This window comes from Hemiscyllium ocellatum, chromosome 17, assembly GCF_020745735.1.
Source record: "Hemiscyllium ocellatum isolate sHemOce1 chromosome 17, sHemOce1.pat.X.cur, whole genome shotgun sequence".
In the NCBI taxonomy this organism is placed as follows: Eukaryota; Metazoa; Chordata; class Chondrichthyes; order Orectolobiformes; family Hemiscylliidae; genus Hemiscyllium; species Hemiscyllium ocellatum.
The window spans coordinates 63,058,426-63,079,788 of NC_083417.1; the positions used below are offsets into that span (position 1 = coordinate 63,058,426).

Sequence of the window (21,363 nt, forward strand, 5' to 3'; positions counted from 1 at the left end):
GAATAGCACTCGTGTTTTGATTGAAGAGTGGGTGGAGTCATAAACAGAGGCAGAAGTTGCAGGAAAGTCGAGGCAGGTCCCAGTCCTTTTGTTAGCGGAATCCGGGGCAGTGTTTGAGGAGTTGTCCAGAGCAGAGATGGAGGTTGAAGGGAGTTTGTGTGTTTCCGGTCGATGATTCTGGAGGCCTAGCTGCTGGACTGGAACCAAAACCAAAACTTCAAAGAATTATGTACCTACACCCTAGGTCCCTCTGACCTACAACACTACCCAAGGCCCTACAATTAATTGTATGAGTCTTACCCTTGTTTGTTACACCAAATTGCAATATTTCACATTTTCCAGATTGAATGCCATCTGCCATTTTTCAGCTTGTTGATCCATTTGATCAAGAGCCCTCTCTCATCTGAAAAAGCCTTCTTCACTGTCTACAAAGCCATCAATTTCAGTGTCATCCGCAAACTTACTAACGATGCCTTCTATATTCTCATCCAAATCATTTATATAAATGACAAAAGAGGACCAATCCTTGTGGAACACCACTGGTCACAGGCCACCAGTCTGAAAAACAACCCTCCAGTATTACCGGTCTCCTGCCATTAAGCCAATTATGTATCCAATTGGCAAGCTCACCCTGAATCGCATGTGGCCTTACTTTAGTAATTAGTCTACCAGGCAGAACCTTGTCAAAGACTTTACTAAAGTCCATGCCAAAAGCCTCACTAAAATCCAAGTAAATAACGTCTACTGCACTGCCAATCTTTTTGGTAACTTCCTCAAAACTCAATCACGTTTGAGAGACAATTTTCTTTGCACAAAACCATGCTAGCTTTCCCTAATCAAGTTTTGCCTCTCTAAATGCCCATAAATCATTTTTCACAATCACCTCCAAAAAATTTATCCACAATTGAAGTCACAGGTCTCTAGTTCCCCAGTTTCTCCTTACAACCCTTCTTAAATTAAAGTACAACATTCGCCACCCTCCAGTCATCAGGCACCCCACCTGCAGTTATAGATTATGCAAATATTGCTGTAAGGGGTCTCACAATTTCCTTCATGTTCCACAATTTCCTGGGATACATAGATAAGGTGCCGGAGGTTTATATCCTCTAACACCTCCCGAACTTCCTATTCTGTCATGTGAACTGTTTTTAAAACATTAAAGTTTATTTCTCTGCATTCTTGAGACTATTTCTTTCTCCACAGTAAAGACTGACATGAAATATTCATTTAGTATCTCTCCCATCTCCTGGGGTTCAACAAAGAGGACTTATTTGATCTTTAAGAGAGGCCTTACCCTCTCTCTAGTTATACTCTTGCTCTTAAATTTATTTGTAGAATCTCTTTGGGTTATCTTCAATCTTATCTGCTAATGGTATTGCGTATCCCCTCTTTGCTACCCTGACTTCTTTCTTAAGAATGTCCCTACACTCTTCATATTGATGAAGAGATTCAATTGAACCAAGTTATCTATATGTAAAATAAGATCCTCTTATTTGTGACTAGAACCTCAATATCCAGATTCATCCATTGTTCCTTAATATTATCAGCCTTACCCTTCACTCTTAATAGAAAAGTAAAGTAATTCCTCTGAACTATCACACTCTTGAATGCCTGCGAACAGTCTACTCCAAACAATTTCTGAAAGTTTTTGTCTCATACCATTAAATTTTGCCTTTCTCAATTAAAACTTTAATATTTATAGAAGGTTTATGTTTATTTTCCATAACCATTTATAACTGATAGAATTATCGTTACTAGACACAAAGTGCTCCTTCACTTTACTTTTTCAATCACCTTCCCTGTGGTAATACTCAAAAGGTGGTCTAGTTTTGCTCCTTCTCCTCACAGGTGCATCCACATACCAGTAAAGAATTTTTTCTGAACACATTTGATAAATTCTTCACCAACCAGGCCTTTAACAGTATAGTAGGCCCCAGTCAGTGTTTGGAAAATTAAAACTCCCCCATTATTGCAACCTTATTATGCTTAATATAGCTGAGAACTCCTTACATACTTGATTCTCAATTTCCCTCTTACTATTGGTCAGGGGGCTATAAGCACAATCCCATTAGTGATCTTTCCTTTCCTATTTCTAACTTCTACCCATATACTTTCACTGGATGATTTTTCACAAACAAACAAAAACAACCTCCCTAGTTACAGCAGATGCCTATTCCTTAAATCAAAAACACTACCTCCCACTCCTTATTTGAGTTTAGCATTGGGAGTAACCCAGAAATTACTACATTTAAAGATTTTGTTTTTCAATCTTCTACCTAACTTCTTAAATTCACTGTACTGCTTTAATTTTTTTCTCTAAAAAGTTTCATTCCTACCAATATGTACAATAACTTCTGGCTTCTCAATCTCACCCTTAGTACATTTGAAATGTTTAGAGAAGTTCTTAGTCCTGACACAAGGAAAGCAACAAAACATCCCAAATTTATGCTCACTGTCACAGAATCTCTTATCTATGTCCCTGATGGGACAGTCCCCTATAACAATAATTCTATTAAATCTTATCAAACACTGCCTAACATAAGAATCATTCCAAGTGTCCAATAACTGACTGCCCTCTCCATTATCCTTAGAGAGACCATCACCATCTGCACTTCCAAAAACTGAATATCTGTTTGATAGAGGAATAGCCACCGGAAACTGAACTATCATCTTACTTTTCCAGACAGGCATCCATCTGACTGATTCTGCTGTGTAATCGGTTTTCTAAATCTACTAGCCACCTCATTTTGTACCCCATATGGCCTTAATAACATTAAGCCTGAGAAAGGAACTTTCAACAACACCACATACATAAAATAAATTTTCATTATCTCCAGAAAATAATGTTAAAATGGAAAACATTAAAAATGTATAAAGCATGTAAAACTTACAAAATGCAAACACTTAGCTGATGAACTGAATTTAAAAAGACTAATCAATAAATTCCTCAAAGAGGAAACCTTTTCTAGAGCTGAACACGTGTAGGCTTCTGAAACGAGCAGTTTGGACATATACATGATCTAGAAATATTCTCCAAATTTGTATATTTGCACTGCAAATCCCAGCCAGGTGTGAGAATGAATTACCTAGTTGTGAAACCCAAGTCAAACTCATAAACCTAATGTATCAATAGTCATGAGGCCAAAATCCCTTTAGCGCCTTGTAACCGGTCTGAAATTTATTGTAAAATATACAAACAAAATTCTCTCCTTTGAATATGATTCCAGTCAGATTATTGTGCCAAAGTAAAAAAAATTGCTAAATTTAGGATGATTTCAATTATTGGACAGTTTGCAGTGTCAATCAGCAACAATTAAAACGAATACAGATAAACAGTGTATCCCCTGCAAGGTTGGTCAGAGCTTCCATACTGAAGGATACTGAAGACTGATGATGTGGGAGGTTGAGGAAACACAATGAGAACAGATCTAGCAGCAGCAAAAAGGCCAATGTCTTGGGTTAACTGCATGTGGATTAGAGATGGGGACAGGGAGGGCCACACAAGCAAGGGAAATATATCTGCATCAAATGGATGAGAAATGAATTATTGAACAAAGAAAAATTTAGAGATCATACTTTCCAACATTTTCTCACATTTGCCTAGCCCAATCTATTGACAATTGTAAAACAGTGGATAACATACTTGTGAAAGAGATGCCCACATGGGAGTTTGCGTGCAGACTGCATAGAGTCCCAGCAGATTGCACAATCATCATTGTTAGAAGCCAATTCTTCAGGAGTGGCAGCTGCAAATCTGTAAAAAGAAGAGTTAATCCACATAATTAAGACTATAAATCCTAGCTGGTCTGATAGCATAATGTCCCACAGCACTCGTCACATTGATTTTTAAAACGTTCAATTAACTGAACAAATTTTCTACATTAAAAATAGTAATCGTGTCAGGTCCTCAGCCATATAGATTCAAATCGCCTACAGCCCTACGAACATACAATAAAAGTCATTACTGTTCAGAAAGTTTATCAGGTTAGTCAACAAGTTTACTCAGATTAACCTAAAATTGTATACTGTATCACTATAACAATATAAATGCAATCCTCTCTTGGACCTCAAAGTTGAGAATCTGCTTTCAAAAGTTAGAAGAGAAAGTGAGGTCTGCAGATGCTGGGAGATCAGAGCTGAAAATGTGTTGCTGGAAAAGCGCAGCAGGTCAGGAAGCACCCAGGAGATTCAACGTTTCGGGCATAAGCCCTTCTTCAGGAAAGGGCTGAAGGGCTTACACCCGAAATGTCGAATCTCCTGTTCCTCGGATGCTGCCTGACCTGCTGAGCTTTTTCAAAGTTAGAATCATGGTAAAGCATAGATAAACTGCAAACTAAAATACAATACATGGCCCAAATACAGACCTTAGTACACAATAAACTGAAAACATAAAAAATTATTTGAGTTTGCGTCAAATAATCATTAGATGCTTAATTAATTGAACTATTACACTTCCTCACCAATTGCAATAAATATCAGAAACTGTGCTGCAGACAGTGGAATCAGTCAGACACAACATATTTAAGACAACTGTGTATACTGTATTTTACAAAAGATAACACTGTTGGGGGTAAAAGTGGGTCACACCTTCCCTACCACACATGGAAACTGATGCTCCCTTCCTAGCTACGCACATAGACTATTAGCCATCTTCCAACCATGTGTTTCACACGAAAGAAATGAAACAGCTTAGATTTCAAATATCATTACCATATTTTGTTTCCTTTTGATTTTGTACATCCACAACATTTTGGAATGAATTCTCAGTCATTTTAAAGAGAAATTAATTTTCTTGCTTCTGCCATGCCCAATTACATGCTGGTAAAAATAAGCACTGTACTAATTCATTCCCACTGAATCCAAACTGCAGTCAAATTTCTAACAAAAGTAAAACCTTAACTGATGATGTCAGCCTGCCATTCATTATTTCTGTGCCCTTGAAAGAAAATGGCAGATACATGGGTACAGTATCATTTCCAAGTTCTGCAAACCACATATCGTTCTGACCACTCCTTAGCCTAAGTGGCAATCAAGGCCTAACTATTGCCTTAAGATTAGTAATAGTCGGGTGCAGGGTGCAGGTTACAGGTAAAATGTTAACATGTACCATATAATCACCAATATGCCAGTGGTTTGTTTGTTAGTGAAATTAATACGTTCTAAATCAATTTGTTAATGATTTCCCTTGCTATTAATTCTAACACTCGAAACAAGATGTATTCCATATGTAATATTCACCTTGCCTCCATATTGCCCACCACACGTAAGTAATTCTTGTGACGCTTTAGCCTGCGCTGCATTTCATGGAAAAGATATCGAAGTTGCATGAATATTACCAGGCTCGCCATTGACAACCATATATTTCCAAACAGCTGGGAGGAGAAAAGGTAACATTACAAAATGTCATCCTGACAGTCCAAGCTTACACACAAGATATTGCAAATAACTTTTATTTGCAAACCAAAAAAAAAATCGAAATGCTGATTTGACCCACAGCACTTCAAATAAAATTAAAACAGTTTAATGTTTCTCTGATACACCAAGGAACCTGAAAGTCAGCAAATTCTCACCTACTAATTTGAAAAACACATTTAGGACTACGGTGGAATCAGAAATCAACTGACTCACATGGAGGCTTACAAAATAGTCATACTCAGCAGATCTATAACTTATTTAATGGAAATCCATTTTCAATTGTTGATATTTACAATAGATTATCAACATACTCACAGAAGTCCTATTGCTTCCTCTTTAATACTTTTGTATTCATGCAATTCAATAGGTAGAGTCCAAGTTCAAATATGTCATGCAAAGGCTACACTTCTCCACCAAAAGAATTAGCTATGCAGAGTGATCTTCAACGTATAAAGTCATAGAGACGTACACCATGGAAACAGACCCTTCGGTGCAACTCATCCATGCCAACCACATATCCCATTCTAATCTAGTCCCACTTGGCAGCACCAGGCCCATATCCCTCCAAACCCTTCCGATTCATATACCCATCCTTTTAAATGTTGTAATTGTATTGGTCTCCACCACTTCCTCAGGCAGCTCATTCCATACACGTACCACACTCTGAGTGAAAAGGTTGCCCCTTAGGTCTCTCTTACCCCTCTCACCCTAAGCCTATGTCCTCTAGTTGTGGACTCCTCCACCCCAGGGAAAAGACTTGGTCTATTTATCCTACCCATGTCCCTCCAGTCTGAAATACAACCCTCCACCACCAACCCTCCACCACCACCCTCTGTCTCCTACCTTTGAGCCAGTTCTGTATCCAAATGGCTAGTTCTCCCGGTATTCCATGAGACCTAACCTTACTAATCAGTCTCTCACAGGGAACCTTGTCGAATGCCTTACTGAAGTCCATAAAGATCAAGTCTACTGCTCTGCCCTCATCAATCCTCTTTATTACTTCTTCAAAATATGATTTCCCAAGCACAAAACCACATTGACTATTCCTAATCTGTCTGAACATCATGAGTAACCATTCATGCGACTATAAGCCCTCTTTTCAAAGAACTATAAATAGCATCAACTTACAGGCAAATAGTCTTCCTAAATATGTTGGATATCCAGGAGAACACACGAGTCCTGACGACCAAAATTTCTTGATACCTAGGCTAAGGGTGACATTTGGGAGACATGCTATACATCATTTTTCGATCACCAGACTACGTGGGTATTTTCTTTCTTTACTTATGTCATTAAGTTCTTGAGTAGTGATTTGAAATCCAACCACAGCCTCACAAATAGTACATGAAAGGACAAAGAATCAAGTTTAAATCAAGTACCTAAACTCAACCAGCATAATGTGTGGTACAAATGCAATTTCCACTGTCTTGACCAGTGTGCAATTCAAATTGCGTAACTTTAAAGAAAAACAGCAATGGATAACTGTGGTCAGCTTATACATTCAACAATCCAATTCTTACTGATAAGAATGTAGAATTGCAGGATAGCAACTTTGTTGCAAAAGATTTAAGATCGTAGACATTCCACTACTGTATTCACTGAAAAGTGAAGTCTGCATAGCTATCTCTGGAGTTCAAGCAAAGCTGCATACTACTTACCAACATGTGGATGTGATGCATCAGGTCCACTGACAGCAGGTTCAACTCCATGACAAAATCAGTATAATAAACATAGGTGCCTTTATTTTCCCAGGTTCCCTCATGATTCAGATCCCAAAGATGGATAGAGTACCTAGAACAAAATATAGCACAGTTTCAACAGAACACAAAAGGAAAGATTCTGGTCAAAGTAGTGCATGGATTATTTAAGTATTCCGCACAGTCATTTCTGAGACTTTTAAAATTCATTCATGAGACATAGCTAGTACGTAAGCAAAACCAACTTAACTGCACAGCCATAACTGCCCTCAATGAGGTCTTAGGAGCAAACGGATTCCCTAGTTAGGTTATTTAAGTAGGCACCAAGAGTTGTTTATATCACGTTGACAAATGAATCAGATGTGCTTTTATAAAAATTGCTTAGCTTCACAAGCTTATATTAGCTTCTCATTGCAGATCAATTTACTAATAATTTAAAATCCCCAAATTCGAATAGTGGGATTCATGCTGTCAGCAGTCTTTAAGTTTATTTCTCTGGACTGCGAGGTGTACCATATGGAAAATAAACAGCATTAGAAATGGGAAGGGTTTAAGCACAAACACCACTGGCAATCTGTTGCAAGGGGTCTGTAAAATGATACGCTAGTCAAAAGGTCACTGTGGCAGGATGGGACAGGAATAGTGAACCAATTAGCAGAGTATGGTTGAGGCTGAAAGGTCAATATGGCGGGTTGAGATAACACTGTTCGTAAAGTCAGCCTCGCTTGCTAAATATCATCACAGCAGGTTGGGACAGTTTGTGACAATAAATATTTGATACATGACATTAAGTATTTAATTTACAGTTAGTAGAGTCAGCCTGTTTGAGACCCTTAACAGTAAACTATCTTATCGTGACATTAGAATAACACTAAGTAGAATGTAGGAAAAACCATAGTGGCAGAAGCAGAGAGATGACAGGAACTAACATCATTGGTTTATTGTATAGCTGGAATGAGGTCATTTTGATTAACATAATTGGACATGCTGATAAGCTAACAAAAATACGATAAAAAAAAGATATAAACAGCCACATCCGCGAGGTTAGGGGCATTCAAGAATCTGCTTTTTGAGTGTAATGGTTTTTGTTTGCAAGTAAAAGACCTACACCTTGAGAAACTCTCTGCATCTCCTGGTGATTCTCTACATTTTCTCCACCACAACCATAAAAATGTTACCTTTCCTTTAAGCACACTTTATAAATTGCAGAAGAATTTTTTAACTTACCAGTTTCACATGCAAAAGGTACTTAACACCAAATCTCCTCACAGGGAACCTGAAAGTTTCATACGAACATAGGAACCAAGAGGAATGTGAGGCCGCCATCAAGCACGCTCTGCCTTTGTGATCTTGCCTGATCTTAGCCTCAACTCCACTTTCCTGCCCACTCCCCATAATTCTGCAACCCATTACTAATCAAAAATTAAAATCTTCTGCATAGTTCCTGCATTTAACCCACACTGGGATAGTGAATTCCACAAACTGACAATCCTTTGAGAGAAGTAATTTCTCATATGCTTTAAATATGCTACCCCTTATGCTAAAGCTATGGCCTCTCTGTCCACAATCTTGTCTACTTTGTCAATTCCCTTCAGTGTCTTGTATACCTCAATTAGATCTCCTCTCCATCTACTAAATCTGGTTGATGAACAGTTTAGGCATAATCTCTCTTCATAAAATAAACCCATCTAATGAAACCCCTCTGAATTGCCTCCTATGTAATTACATCTCTCCTCAAAAGAAGGGGACCTAAATTGTATGCAATTCTCCAGATGTGGTCTTAGTATCTTGTCCAGTTGCAGTAATATTTCCTTACTGTTATACTTTATTCCTTTAGAAATAAATGCCAGAATTTCATTTTCCCTCCTTATTACTTGCTGCACCTGCACAAGTCTTCTGCGATGCAAGCACCAGAGGTCACTTAGATCCCTCTGCACCAAAGCACATCTGAAATTTCTCTCCATTTAGATAATAGTTGCCTTTCTATTTTGACCGACTTCCCCATGTTAAATTCCAATCAAATCTTATGCTTAGTGATAAATTCAAACACTCAAAGTACATTCACGGTACATATACAGCACTGAAATACCGATTTAATAAGATGTCTCTTCTTGAATCACTACAGAACGTGCCCTCAATAGATAATAGTTTCCCCTCGCTAACTATTCCACAGGCCTCAGCTTGGTATACTTAAATGCAATTGGACAACATTTAGCAATCAGGAGGAGAAATCCCCAGTAATTGGAGGATTAGTGGACAACGAAGAAGGTTACCTCAGATTACAATGGGATCTTGGTCAGAAGGGCCAATGGGCTGAGGAGGGGCAGATGGAGTTTAATTTAGATAAACGCGAGGTGCTGCATTTTGGGAAAGCAAATCTTAGCAGGACTTATACACCTTAATGGTAAGGTCCTAGGGAGTTTTTGCTGGACAGAGAGACATTGGAGTGCAGGTTCATAGCTCCTTTGGGAGTTGGGAGGTCATGTTGCAGGCGTACATGACATTGGTTAGGCCATTGTTGGAATATTGCATGCAATTCTGGTCTCCTTCCCATTGGAAAGATATTTTGTGAAACATGAAAGGGTTCAGAATGGATTTACAAAGATGTTGCCAGGGCTGGAGGATTTTAGCTACAGGGAGAGGTCGAATAGGCTGGGGCCGTTTTCCCTTAAGCGTCGGAGGCCGAGGGTCGACCTTAGAGTTTTATAAGATCGTGAGAGGCATGGTTAGGATAAATGGACAAAATCTTTTCCCGGGGTGGGAAAGTTCAGAACTAGAGGATATAGGTTTAGGGTGAGAGGGGAAAGAAATGAAAGATACCCAAAGAGCTAATTTTTCACGCAGAGGGTGGTGCGTGTATGGAATGAGCTGCCAGAGTAAGTGGTGGAGACTAGTACAATTGCAGTATTTAAAAAGACGTGGATGGGTATATGAATAGGAAGGGTTTGGAGGGATATGGGTCGGATGCTGGAGGGTGGGACTAGATTTGCTTGGCATATCTGGTCCGCATGGACAAGTTGAACTAAAGGGTGTATTTCCGCGCTGTACACCTCTATGACTATGACTAATTATATCTTAAGGTTTGGGGCACAAAAGCCAATGAGTTTCCAACATCCCAAACAGAACAGGCAAATTTAGAAAAGAACGAGGAACTAAATTATGAATCTTCTGGCTCCATGTCCCAGTTACACACTATCCTCACCCACAGATCAAAATAAACAAAATCACGAAGCAAGAGCATTCCAACGTTGCATAAAGCACCCAATGAATGTTCGACAGTTTAGCCACATGGCAAGCAATCCACATTCTTGCTTTGATTCAAGATACTTTCCAAATAAGTTTATTACCTAAGAATAACATGCGCTGTCCGGACAGTCACAACCAGGCACTAGAACAGACAGACAGTGAGAGTTACTACAACGCATTATAGAAGTAAATTGAAGTCAAACAAAAAAACGGAAAAACTATAACAGACTAATATAGAATAGAAATTATTACTTATGCATTATAGCTTTTTTTGTGACCAGAAAAATCAGGTGAAATGAGACCAGTGGGAAATAAAAATGACCAAAGAAATAAACATTCTCTATTTCCACACTAAGCAGTCACCACACAGAACAAATTATTTGCTTACCTCAGCTGCCATAAAGGACAATGTATGCATTCCATGCGAATATCCAACCAGTGCACAAACTACAGCCAGAGTGCAACAGGACAGCAACATGGAAACCAGCAGAGCCAATACACGTACGTGGCTACTCATTGGAGTAGTTGGAGAAAAAGACAGCTGGATCAGAGGAGAGAGTATTGCAATGTGATAACTAAATGAGAAAACTACCAAAGTTATGTGTACTAAAAAAAAGCGTAGCAGCATCTGGAAGATGTTAATCTACGAGGTATCAATAAATTCTACAGTCCTCTCCACAAAGACCAAACAAAAATCGGCTGAAGGGATTGGGGGAGCAATTCAAATATCAATGCTCCACTGGGGCTATTTGGAGACTGCATACCACCTACCTCATCCATAAACCCCAACATTAGCTTAACTTTGTGCTTGGCAGCCTTGAGTTTAAAATACCAAGTTAGTCTATCCCAAACTGCTTTTGTCAGTTCTCAGAGGGCAAATAATGGGACTGCAAAGAAAAAAAAAGTAACTTGTGAGCAAAGCTCAGCGCAAGCCAATCAAGTCTTATTATTTTTACTTCAAAATTAGATTTCAAAATTTCAGTATTTTAACATTGAGAAACTTTCCAATATAACTCTGCTTGACAATTAAATGAATTTTCAACAACCAAAACTTCATGTTGTACACAAGCAGTGCCTGCATATCAGCTAATTTCCAGAATTTAAATATTTAACTTTTAACTACCCCAAAGTTAGCTGAGAATATTTATCAAGTAAATGCACATACATAATGGAACTTTGCATTAGAGTTGATCAATCCACATGAAACAAATTTCTTGTATTTATCTTTGATAGCACTTAAGTGATGCTGAGCAGTAGCACCAGTGCAGAGACCTGCATCCAATAACATCATACACAGGAAGGCATCAGTCTCTATCAGAAACTGACAACTCAGTCTGTATAGTGATTTAAAATTAGATTAATTTACTTGGAGTATTGCTTTTGGCAGAGGATTTGTGCCTATCATTTTAATTTAAGTTGCCTTTCACATATTTTCAAATTAAGGAACTCTGGCTTTATGCTATAGAATTCTCAAGGTCCTTAGATAGAACCTTCCAAACCAAGACCACTTCCATCTAGAAGAACAAGGGCAGCAGACACATGGGAACACCACCAGCAGCATGGTTCCCTCCGAGCCACTCAACATTCTGACTTGGAAATATACTGTCCCAAATATACTGTCACTGGGTCAAATTCCTCAAGTTCTCTCCCTAAAGGCATCATGGGTCTAATCAGAGCAGTTAGAGAAGGACGATCACCACCACCTTCTCAAGGGCAACCAGGAATGGGCAATAAATACTAGCCAGTGACACCCACAGCCCACAATGGAATAAAAAAAATTGCTGCAATGTTCAAATTGCTTTGCCAGCTTCAAATGCAAACTCACATATTCAAAGCGATCTTTGCATAGCTGGACCATGAGATGAAGGAAGACAAGAACAGCAAACCAAAGGCACCACATCACCACTTCTTCAACGGTCTGAACATTCAGCACACCGAATATGAAGATGAACTTGTAGAAGATGAAGTTCCAAAACTTATCCTTCAGGTGCTGGGAGGGGTGGAATAGAGAAATACATAGACACTGACATTTTCTTTTTTAAAATGATCAATTGATACAAACATTAAAAGCAGCACACACATGGAAAATATAACTGCTTCCGGGTCCAATTAAAATTTGTGAAATACCCATTATATCAGAACCTGGCAGAAAGCAGCATTGAATTTGTTTTCTCTGCGTAACTGCAGTGGATACAAACAGTTCATGGTGGCTCACAGCGACAGGGACCCGGGTTCAATTTCAACCTCTGGTGACTGTCTTTGTGGAGTTTGCACATTCTCCCAGTGTCTGCATGGGTTTCCTCTGGGTGCTTCGGTTTCGTCCCACAATCCAAAGATGCGCAGGTTAGGTGAATTGGCCATGCTCAACTGCCTTATAGTCTTCAGGGATGTGTAGAGTAGGTGCATCAGTCAGAGGTAAATACAGGATAATAGGGTAGGAGAATTGGTTTGGGTGGGTTACTCTTCGGAGGGTCAGTGAAAGAATTTGTATGGGTATAAGCAGGCCGGTAAAGAGTTAAGTTCTGAGTTTTGAGAAACAAGGGGTTCAGCTGAGCATGACTCATCAGATAAGAACTTAGTTAACAATGGGGTGCTGGAGGTAAGGGTAAGGTTTCAGATTCCAGCATCCGCAGTAATTTGCTTTTATTAAGTGTACGGGGTTAACAAGGTGGAAAAGCGGTCATTATGTACAATCATTTAACAATATTAGAAACATTCAGTATGTGAGGTCAGTTTAACAAAGTGAAAAGTATTCCTTATTTGAAGCCAGTTATTCATTGTATGATAGTAAAGGGCTTTGGTATCTGCTATTGATACTCGCTGATTTTAACAGTCACCCAATCAATCAATGTGTGTGTTGCCTTATCTGGATGCTCCTCCCTGTAAAATGATTATAATGGTACACATGCAACCTACTTAACCTCAAAAGAAAAACCTCTCCTACCTACAGTCAACGGAGTGAATTTTTATCTTTACTCAGAGGGCCTTTATTAAACCTACCTCACTATACATTGCCAAAACCAAAAACAGTATGATCCCAGCTTGAATCCACAACATATTATTCCAACAAACTGTTCATGATACACTATGAACAATCTTGTGTGGCAAATTTTGACAATTTGATTTTCCCTCATCCACATGAAAATTAAAGTCACCCATGGTCAATGCATTGCCATTTTACATACCATTACTATCGAACATTCTGCAGAACAGCTACTGTTATTGCCTCTCTACACCCCTAACCACACATCCAAAATGGGTCAGCAAACCACTGCTCTCACCTCAACTATCCCCAGCCACTCCTCCATGACCGTTCCAAACCTTCCTTTCCCCACAGCCCAAAAATATCCCTCCTCCTCCAAAATCAGCAATGACAACCCACCTCCTCCTCACCCTGTCCTGCCCTCATTCTTCAACATCCTCCTCCTAGTCCTGTCCCAACACCTCCATACTTGAACCAAACTAACACTAAACAAAGCTAAAATAGGTTGGAAATTGAGTGGCAAATGTTCTAAGAAACTTAGAATTGAACATAGATAGGGTAGAAAAAAAAGGGCAAGATGGATTTGGCAGATGGAGTTTGATATGAACAATCGTACAGTTATGAATTTTGGTCAGAAAAACAAAGGCAAATCATCTAAACAGAGAGAAACTTTAAAACGCTTCATAGACAGGGATCTAGTAAATGCTGTGCATAAGTTTCAGAAAACGAGCGTGCAGGTACAGCAGGTTATAAAGAGGGAAAATGAAATTTTGGCATATATTACTAAAACAATAGGGTGTATGGGAAGGCAATGGCCTAGTGGTATTGTCAAAACGCTAATAATTCAAAATTCATCCAATTTGCTGGGGACCTGGTTCACATCCTGTTATAGCAGATGGTGGAATTGAAATCAATAAAACATTTGTTGTTCAGGGATTAATGATGACCATGAAGTTCTTGTTGATTTCTGGAAAAATCCCATCTGGTTCAATAACATCCTTTACCTGGTCTGGCCTACCTATCATTGCAGATCCACAGCAATGTGGTTACCTCTTAACAGTGCTCTTGACAATTAAGGATGAGCAACGACTGCTGGCCCTAGCCAGAAAGCAACATATCCCATGAGTGAATTAAGAATCTAAGAAATAAAGTGTTACTTAAATTTTACGAGGTATTATTGAAACCACATTTTAATATTGCATTCAGTTTTAGTCTTGCAGTTGAACTGGAGGCAGTTGCAAAAGGAGATTCATTAGATTGATTCCAGAGATGGAGAGGTTTGTTTTATGAAGAGATTGAGCAGTTTAGGCTTCTACTCCGAGGTTAGTAGATGGAGACATGATCTAATTGAGGGATACAAGATGCTAAAGCAAATTCAAAATGTAGACATATAAAGGGTATTTCCTTTTGTGGGGCAAACTAGGACAAGAGGCCACAGCTTTAGGGTAAGGGGTAGCAGATTTAAAGCAAGAAATTATTTCTCTCAAAAGATCTTGGATTTGTAGAATTCACTACCCCACAGTGCAGTAGACTTTTTAAAAACGTACACGTGGGACATGGACATTGTTGGCTGGCTAGCATTATGGCCCATCCCTAACTGCCCCTTGAGAAGGTAGTGGTGAGCTGCCTTCTTGAACTTGCAATCCACTTGCTGCAGGATGACCTATATTGCCCTTAGGGATTTCCAGGAATAGTAAAGGAACAGCATCGCATTTCCAAGTCAGGATGCTAAATGACTTGTAAGTGGCTGTGCTCCATGTATCTGCTGGTCCTTCTGGATGGAAGTGGTTGTGGATTTGGAAGGTGCTTTCTAAGAATCTGCATTGTGTCTTGTATATAGTACATACTGCTGCTACTTAGCATAGGTGATAGAGGGAATGCACATAATGCTTTGTCCTGGATGGTGTGAACCTTCTTGAGTGTCACTGCAGCTGCACTCATCCAGGCAAGTGAGGATTATTCCATCACATTCCTGACGTGTGCCTTATCAATCATGGACAGGCTTTGAGGAGGCAGAGGTGAGTTACTTGCAGCAGTATTCCAAGCTTCTGACTTGCTCTCGCAGCCACCGTGTTAATGCAGCAAGTCCAGTTAAGTTGCTGCCCAATTGTAACCCCCAGAATGTTGATATTGGGGCATTAAGTGACAGGAACCATTATATGTCAAGGGGTGGTGATTAGATTGTCTCTTATGAGAGATGGCCACTACCTGGCATTTGTGTGGTATGACTGTTACTTGCTACTTGTCAGCCCAAGCTCACATATGAAGTAAATTTAATGAAAAGATAGACAGATTTTTAATTAGCATTGGGTTGAAGAGTTATGAGTGAGCAAGAAAGTGGGAAGGTGAGATCAGCCACAGTTATGCTGAATGACAGCAGGATGGAGGGTTGAATTGCATACTCCTGCACCTAGTTCTTATGAACATGGAATGAAAAGTTTAGTTCTCTGCATTAACCTGAGGAGATGTGAGGTATAAAAAAAGCAAAGTTTTGCTGCAACTGTACAACGCATTAGTAAGATCGCCCCTGGAGTATTACATACAATTTCGGTCCCCTTGAGGACAGATGTCGGAGCACTGCAGACAGTTCGAATGAGTTTTACAAGATTTATTCCAGAGGTGATGGGGTTTGTCCTAAGAGAGATCAAGTAGCTTAGCTTTTTACTCTCTAGAGTTTAAAAGAATGAGAGGAGATTTAATTGAGGTGTAAGATGCCAAAGAGGGTTGACAAAATAGGCACAAAGCAGATATCTCCCCATTGTGAAGCCATCACAGATTTAGGCTAAGGGGTGGCACAATTAAAACAGATATTACTTCACTCAAAAAGGTCATAAATCTCAAAAATTAACTCCCCCAGAGTGTAGTGAACACTGACACTGAATAAACTTGAGATAGATTTTTAAATTAGTAATGGGTTTAAAGGTTATGGGGAGCAGGCTGGAAAGTGGAGTTGAGACAATGATGAGTTCAGCCATGATCATATTAAATGGCAGAGCAAGCTCAAGAACTGAACTGTCCATTTCTGCTCCAAACTCTTATGTTCAACTTTTGCCTCTGCCTCCCCTCCCAGCCCTTAATCCTTCTTTCTTCCTGACCCAACCCCCTTCTTCCATCTCGACTCCTCTGCCTCAGCACCTGCCTCCATTCCATTCCTCCTACTTCGCCAGCCCCCTACTTCTGACCCAAACTCACCCTCTTCCACCCGATCTGAACTCATCCCCACATACCCTGCCTCCAGTTGTGTCTTAGCCCATCCCTCCACCACTCCATCCTCAGTCATCCTCCAACCCACCTCATCTTCTCGGTTGCCACTGCATCCATACCTCTTTAAAGTGACACTTACCTGCCTCTCACTGACCCGCAGTGTTCCGAAGACCATGTACTGGATCATCTTGCCAATCAACATAAGAAAACAGCAGGCAGTGTTTACCAGCACCTGGAAAATTAAACAAATAGGTTATTGAGTAAATGGCTTCATTAATTAATCCTCCAGACAGTCAAGGTGAACCATTTTACAATAAATTGAGAAATAAAACGGACATTGATAAGCACTTGGTTATGTTTGCAGTGTAAAATAATGTATTTCACTCCAATATTACAATATAACCTTGAAACCCTGAAGTGAGATAGGAAAGAGTCAAGAAACTGAGCTTGTAGTATCAGAAGACAGTTATGTAAATGAATGAAAAACTCGAGATCTTCACATCTCAATCCCAAAGAGTGTAAATAGCAAAAAGATGTTAAAATTAAAATATCATTTTAACTTCAGAGAGACAAGGGCACATAAGTTCAAACTAACCATTAATATAAATTTTAAATTTGATTGCAAAGTACCACCACAAATTAGAGTAATCAACATTTGCAATGGGCTTCCAAGTTTGATTTTGAAACTCTTCTGCTTCCAGAATCTTAGAGTTTAGGATTTGAGATATTACGTTGCGATTGTACAAGACATTGGTGGATCCTCCTCAGGAGTACTGAGCCCAGTTCTGGTCACCTTGCCATAAGAAGGATATCATTAAGCTGGAGAGCGTTCAGAAGAGATTTACCAGAACATTGTAATTCAAACCTTCCATTCCTGGCAAAGAGAAGCTGAATAAACTGGGACGTTACTCACTGGAACATAGGAAATTGAGGAAGGGACCTAATACAGTTTATAAAATCGTGTGGGTATAGTTAAAAGGTGAACAGCAGGTATATTTTCCCTCTGCTGGGGAATTTCAAGTTTGGAGGGGATATTTTCAAGGTGAGAGAAGAAAAATTTACAAAAAGACATGAGAAGCAATTTGTTTTGTTTAAGACAGGGAGTGGTTCATGTGTGGAATGAACTTACAGAAATAGTGGTGGATGTGGGTACAGTTAAAGTTTAAAAGACATCATAAGTACATGAATAAGAATGTACAGATATCAGCCATGCACAGACAGATGGAACTAGTTCAGTCTGGGATTATGGAACGCATGGACTCATTGGATCGAAGGGTCTGTTTCCATGCTGCAAGATTAACGGAGTACAGTCGGTTCTGCTAATATGTGCTAGTTCTGCTCTCATGTGATCGCGCCTTAAGAAAATCACGCAATAGTCATGCCATTTAAACTAATTGGGCCAGAATCGCATCATAGCCAATACAGATAAGGAAAGTTTGCATTCTACAAGCAACAGTCTAAATTCTTCCATCACATTAAAGTCAATTCACATTGAAAAAACACATTACAACAGAACCAACTGTATTGAAGATTTGTCCGGGAAGCCAAGTTAATTTCCTTTACATATTACCTCAAGACTTCGCCCAGGTTCCCAGCTATCAAATAGTACTCTCTTTGGAATGCTAAGCAATGCAATTTTTTCAACCATTCTTGCTCGTTCTGTGCCAAGACTTGGAATGGAACAAAAAGCATGGGGTGTTGGGAACACTAAAGCAATATCTGATAAACCTTTCAAATTAGTTTGCTACCCTAGCTCTAACTAAAAGCGATTCTACTTTATGCAATCAGATGTCTCAAAAAAGCTTTCCAACCAACAAAATACCTGAGAAAATGAAAGATTTAATTTACCCACAAAACTACCTCAAACAGCAATATTCAATGTCTGGATAGTCTGTTTTTCATTATGTTGATCATAAGATAAATTTTCACCAAGATAATAGGGTGACTTTCCCTGCTTGCGTCTGAAATGGAATCCTTGTACATCCACCCAAACTGGTAGGTAGGACCTCCAGATGTTTGTTATGTACATTAATGACTTTGATGCAAATTATGTTACATTTATTAAGTCTGCAGATGACAAAACTTGTGCTGTCGATGAGAAGGATGGTCTCAGGACACAGTCCGATATTGATCAGCTAATAAATGGAGTACAGCAGTGGCAGATGGAATTTGATCCTGCTAAGAATGAAATGATACATTTTGGAAGATCTAATGAGGGAAGGACTTGGATAATGAATGGTAGGTCCCTCGGCAGTAGAGGAAAGAAAAGGACCTTTGTTCACAAGTACCTAGATTCCTGAAGGTGTCTGCACAGGTAGACAGGATGGTGAAGGCGGCATATGAGATTCTTGGTTACATGAGAATCGTGGAGCAGGGATGTTTTGTTGCAATATTTTGAAGCCTTGATTAAATAGAATACAGTATGCATTTCTGGTCACCACACTATCAAAAGGATGTGATTGGACTGGACAAAGTAGGTTGTTTCTCAGAGCAGAGGCAGCTGAGAGGGGATCTGATTGAATATACAAGAATTACGGGGCATAGATGAAGTAGATCATGAGAACCCTTTCCCCACGGCAGTTGTACCTAAGGCATAAATTGGAGAGACTGAGGCTGGACGGGCCACTCAAAATAATGAGCATATATAGGGTTAGAAAAGATGGACAATGGTGGGAGCATGCTTGGAAATGGGAACCAGGTGACTGCTAATCAATATGCTGCAGAATCCAGTCAGGCTGCAGCTACAAACAGACAGTTTACAAACAAATCTGGTATCTGCAGAACCTACAATACACACCCAAATTTGGAGTTGAATTGGAGAATGGAATGTTGTCCCTGGGACAATCTGAAACATTGAGGCGTACACTATTCAAGGAGGCATTTCGCATCCTTATTTGGCGCAGAGTACATGCACTCAGCACTTCCAGTCATGGTCACTTCAGAATCACCCTGCCATCAACCTGGTTGGGTCTGATCAATCAGGGTGATTGAAACTGATAGTCGAAATTTTCCCAAAAGGGTGGAAAGACTCGAGTTTAAGAATCACCATAAAACCACGTTCGGGGCGGCAGCTCGAGGATAACCACAGAGAGAAGACACCTCTGAAACCATCGGAAGACATCCTCATGCGGAGCCCAGCCAAGTTCTTGTGTGGTGGTATATCTTATTCAAAGTTAGAGCACCAGACAGATTTGTACTGTTTATCATTATTAGAACAATAAATACATTATGAATTATTGTGTCAAATAAACAAATATTGTTGTTTTACTATTAGGAGTCAACTCCATTCTTTTGCAGGATAAGAATTCAAATGCATTGTGTGGCAGGTGCAACAAAACTAAATTGAAATTGCTGGAAAAGCTTAGCAGGTCTGGCAGCATGAGAGAACAGAAATCAGATATAATGTTCCACAGAACTTTGGGCATATGTTTAACATGAGGAGTATGTGGTTTAGTGGAGATCAGAGAAAAATATTTTTCACCAAAAAAGTGTGGTAAAAATATGGAAGCCTCTGCTTAAGAGGGTGGGGGAGGCAGGTACTGCCAACATTTAAAAAGCATTTGGATGAGCATGTAAAATGTCAGGACACAGTAGACTATGAACCAAGTGCAGGTCAATGAGACCAGTACAATTGGTGTTTATTGGTCAATATAGACACAGTGGGCCGAAGGGCCTGTTCCTATGCTTAATGACTATCAGAATCTCATCACAAACCACAGCATTCCTAAAACTGCATTCTCTCTATTCAAATCTTGGAGCAGTCTTGAAACCAGCACCTTGTGAGTCAAAGCAAAGTGTGCTCACCATCAAGCTATGGCTTAAAAACTGTTAACAAAATTAAAATTGTAAGAATCAGTCCTGAACTAATCTGACGACCTTCACACTGATTCTAGCCAAGTTATTACAGCATTACCAAGACAATTAAAATTAATTTCACTCTTTGAACATGGGGATAGCGCAAAGTGCAAACTGGGAAGGGAAGTAGAAATTGGACAGAAGAGAAAAACTAGGAAAAGAAATACTGAAGAGTGACGTCCAACTTTTCCATTCAGCAAAGATAAGGTTCTAAATAGAACTTTAAAATTTCAAAATCACAAGCAATGCTGGGTTTGGGAATATTGTAATTTCTGAAAGATTGCGAAAAAGCCCACAAGAAATTCAGAAAGTGTAGAAACATTTTCCACGATAGTGAAATCCCTAGAGCACAGTTAAGTGCGTCTGAAGTTTGCCGATTTAGTAATGCAGGCTTATTCAACCCCAACCTTTGTCCTCCAGGATCTGGTGCAGTGGTGTTCTTCAGAATGCTCAATCATTAAGAATCCAAGTTTTCTTTTGTAATTTCTCACAAGGACACAGTCCAAACACCAAATAAAGTGAAAACACATGTAAAAAAGAAAACAAACCAGAGTGCAAGGGCTAAGCGCTGCCACAAAATCATCATTGCCTTTTTCTCAAAGTAAAGGAGAAAATTGTAACTCTCAGGCTGCAATCAGCCAGTGAAACAACAGATCCGTAATGAGAACTAGGTTACACCTGTAACACATTGACAGTTAGAAGTCAGTCCTCGATAAAAAGGAATACGAGCTAACAAGCTGGCTATATGGTTCAGCCAGTTTAGGAATCAGATCCCTCCAAAACCAAACAGAAACCAACAGCAGCAGTACACACTGCATGTGGACAACCAGCTCAGAATTAGTCCCCTCCCTGACAAAATGGAAAAGGATCCAAGTTTTTTTTGTGAACAAGGTCTCTAACACTTCTGTTTTTTTCTTCTTCTTTTTACCCCCACACTACCGCCTAACTGCGGTAGTGTTTTTT

At 39.5% G+C, this 21,363-nt stretch overlaps 1 protein-coding gene across 2 annotated transcripts in view; it reads right to left on the minus strand.

Annotated features, from left to right (window-relative positions):
* The window catches only part of amfra (autocrine motility factor receptor a), a 67,975-nt gene that overhangs the window by 26,128 nt on the left and 20,484 nt on the right, over positions 1-21,363 (minus strand). For both annotated transcript variants that reach the window (XM_060838239.1, XM_060838237.1), the window contains exons 2-8: positions 16,685-16,777; positions 12,184-12,348; positions 10,747-10,899; positions 10,460-10,500; positions 7,074-7,206; positions 5,239-5,372; positions 3,644-3,754 (exon numbers count right to left, since the gene is read on the minus strand). In XM_060838239.1, the coding sequence (XP_060694222.1) occupies positions 3,644-3,754; positions 5,239-5,372; positions 7,074-7,206; positions 10,460-10,500; positions 10,747-10,899; positions 12,184-12,348; positions 16,685-16,777 (830 nt within the window). The remainder of the gene's footprint in view (positions 1-3,643; positions 3,755-5,238; positions 5,373-7,073; positions 7,207-10,459; positions 10,501-10,746; positions 10,900-12,183; positions 12,349-16,684; positions 16,778-21,363) is intronic.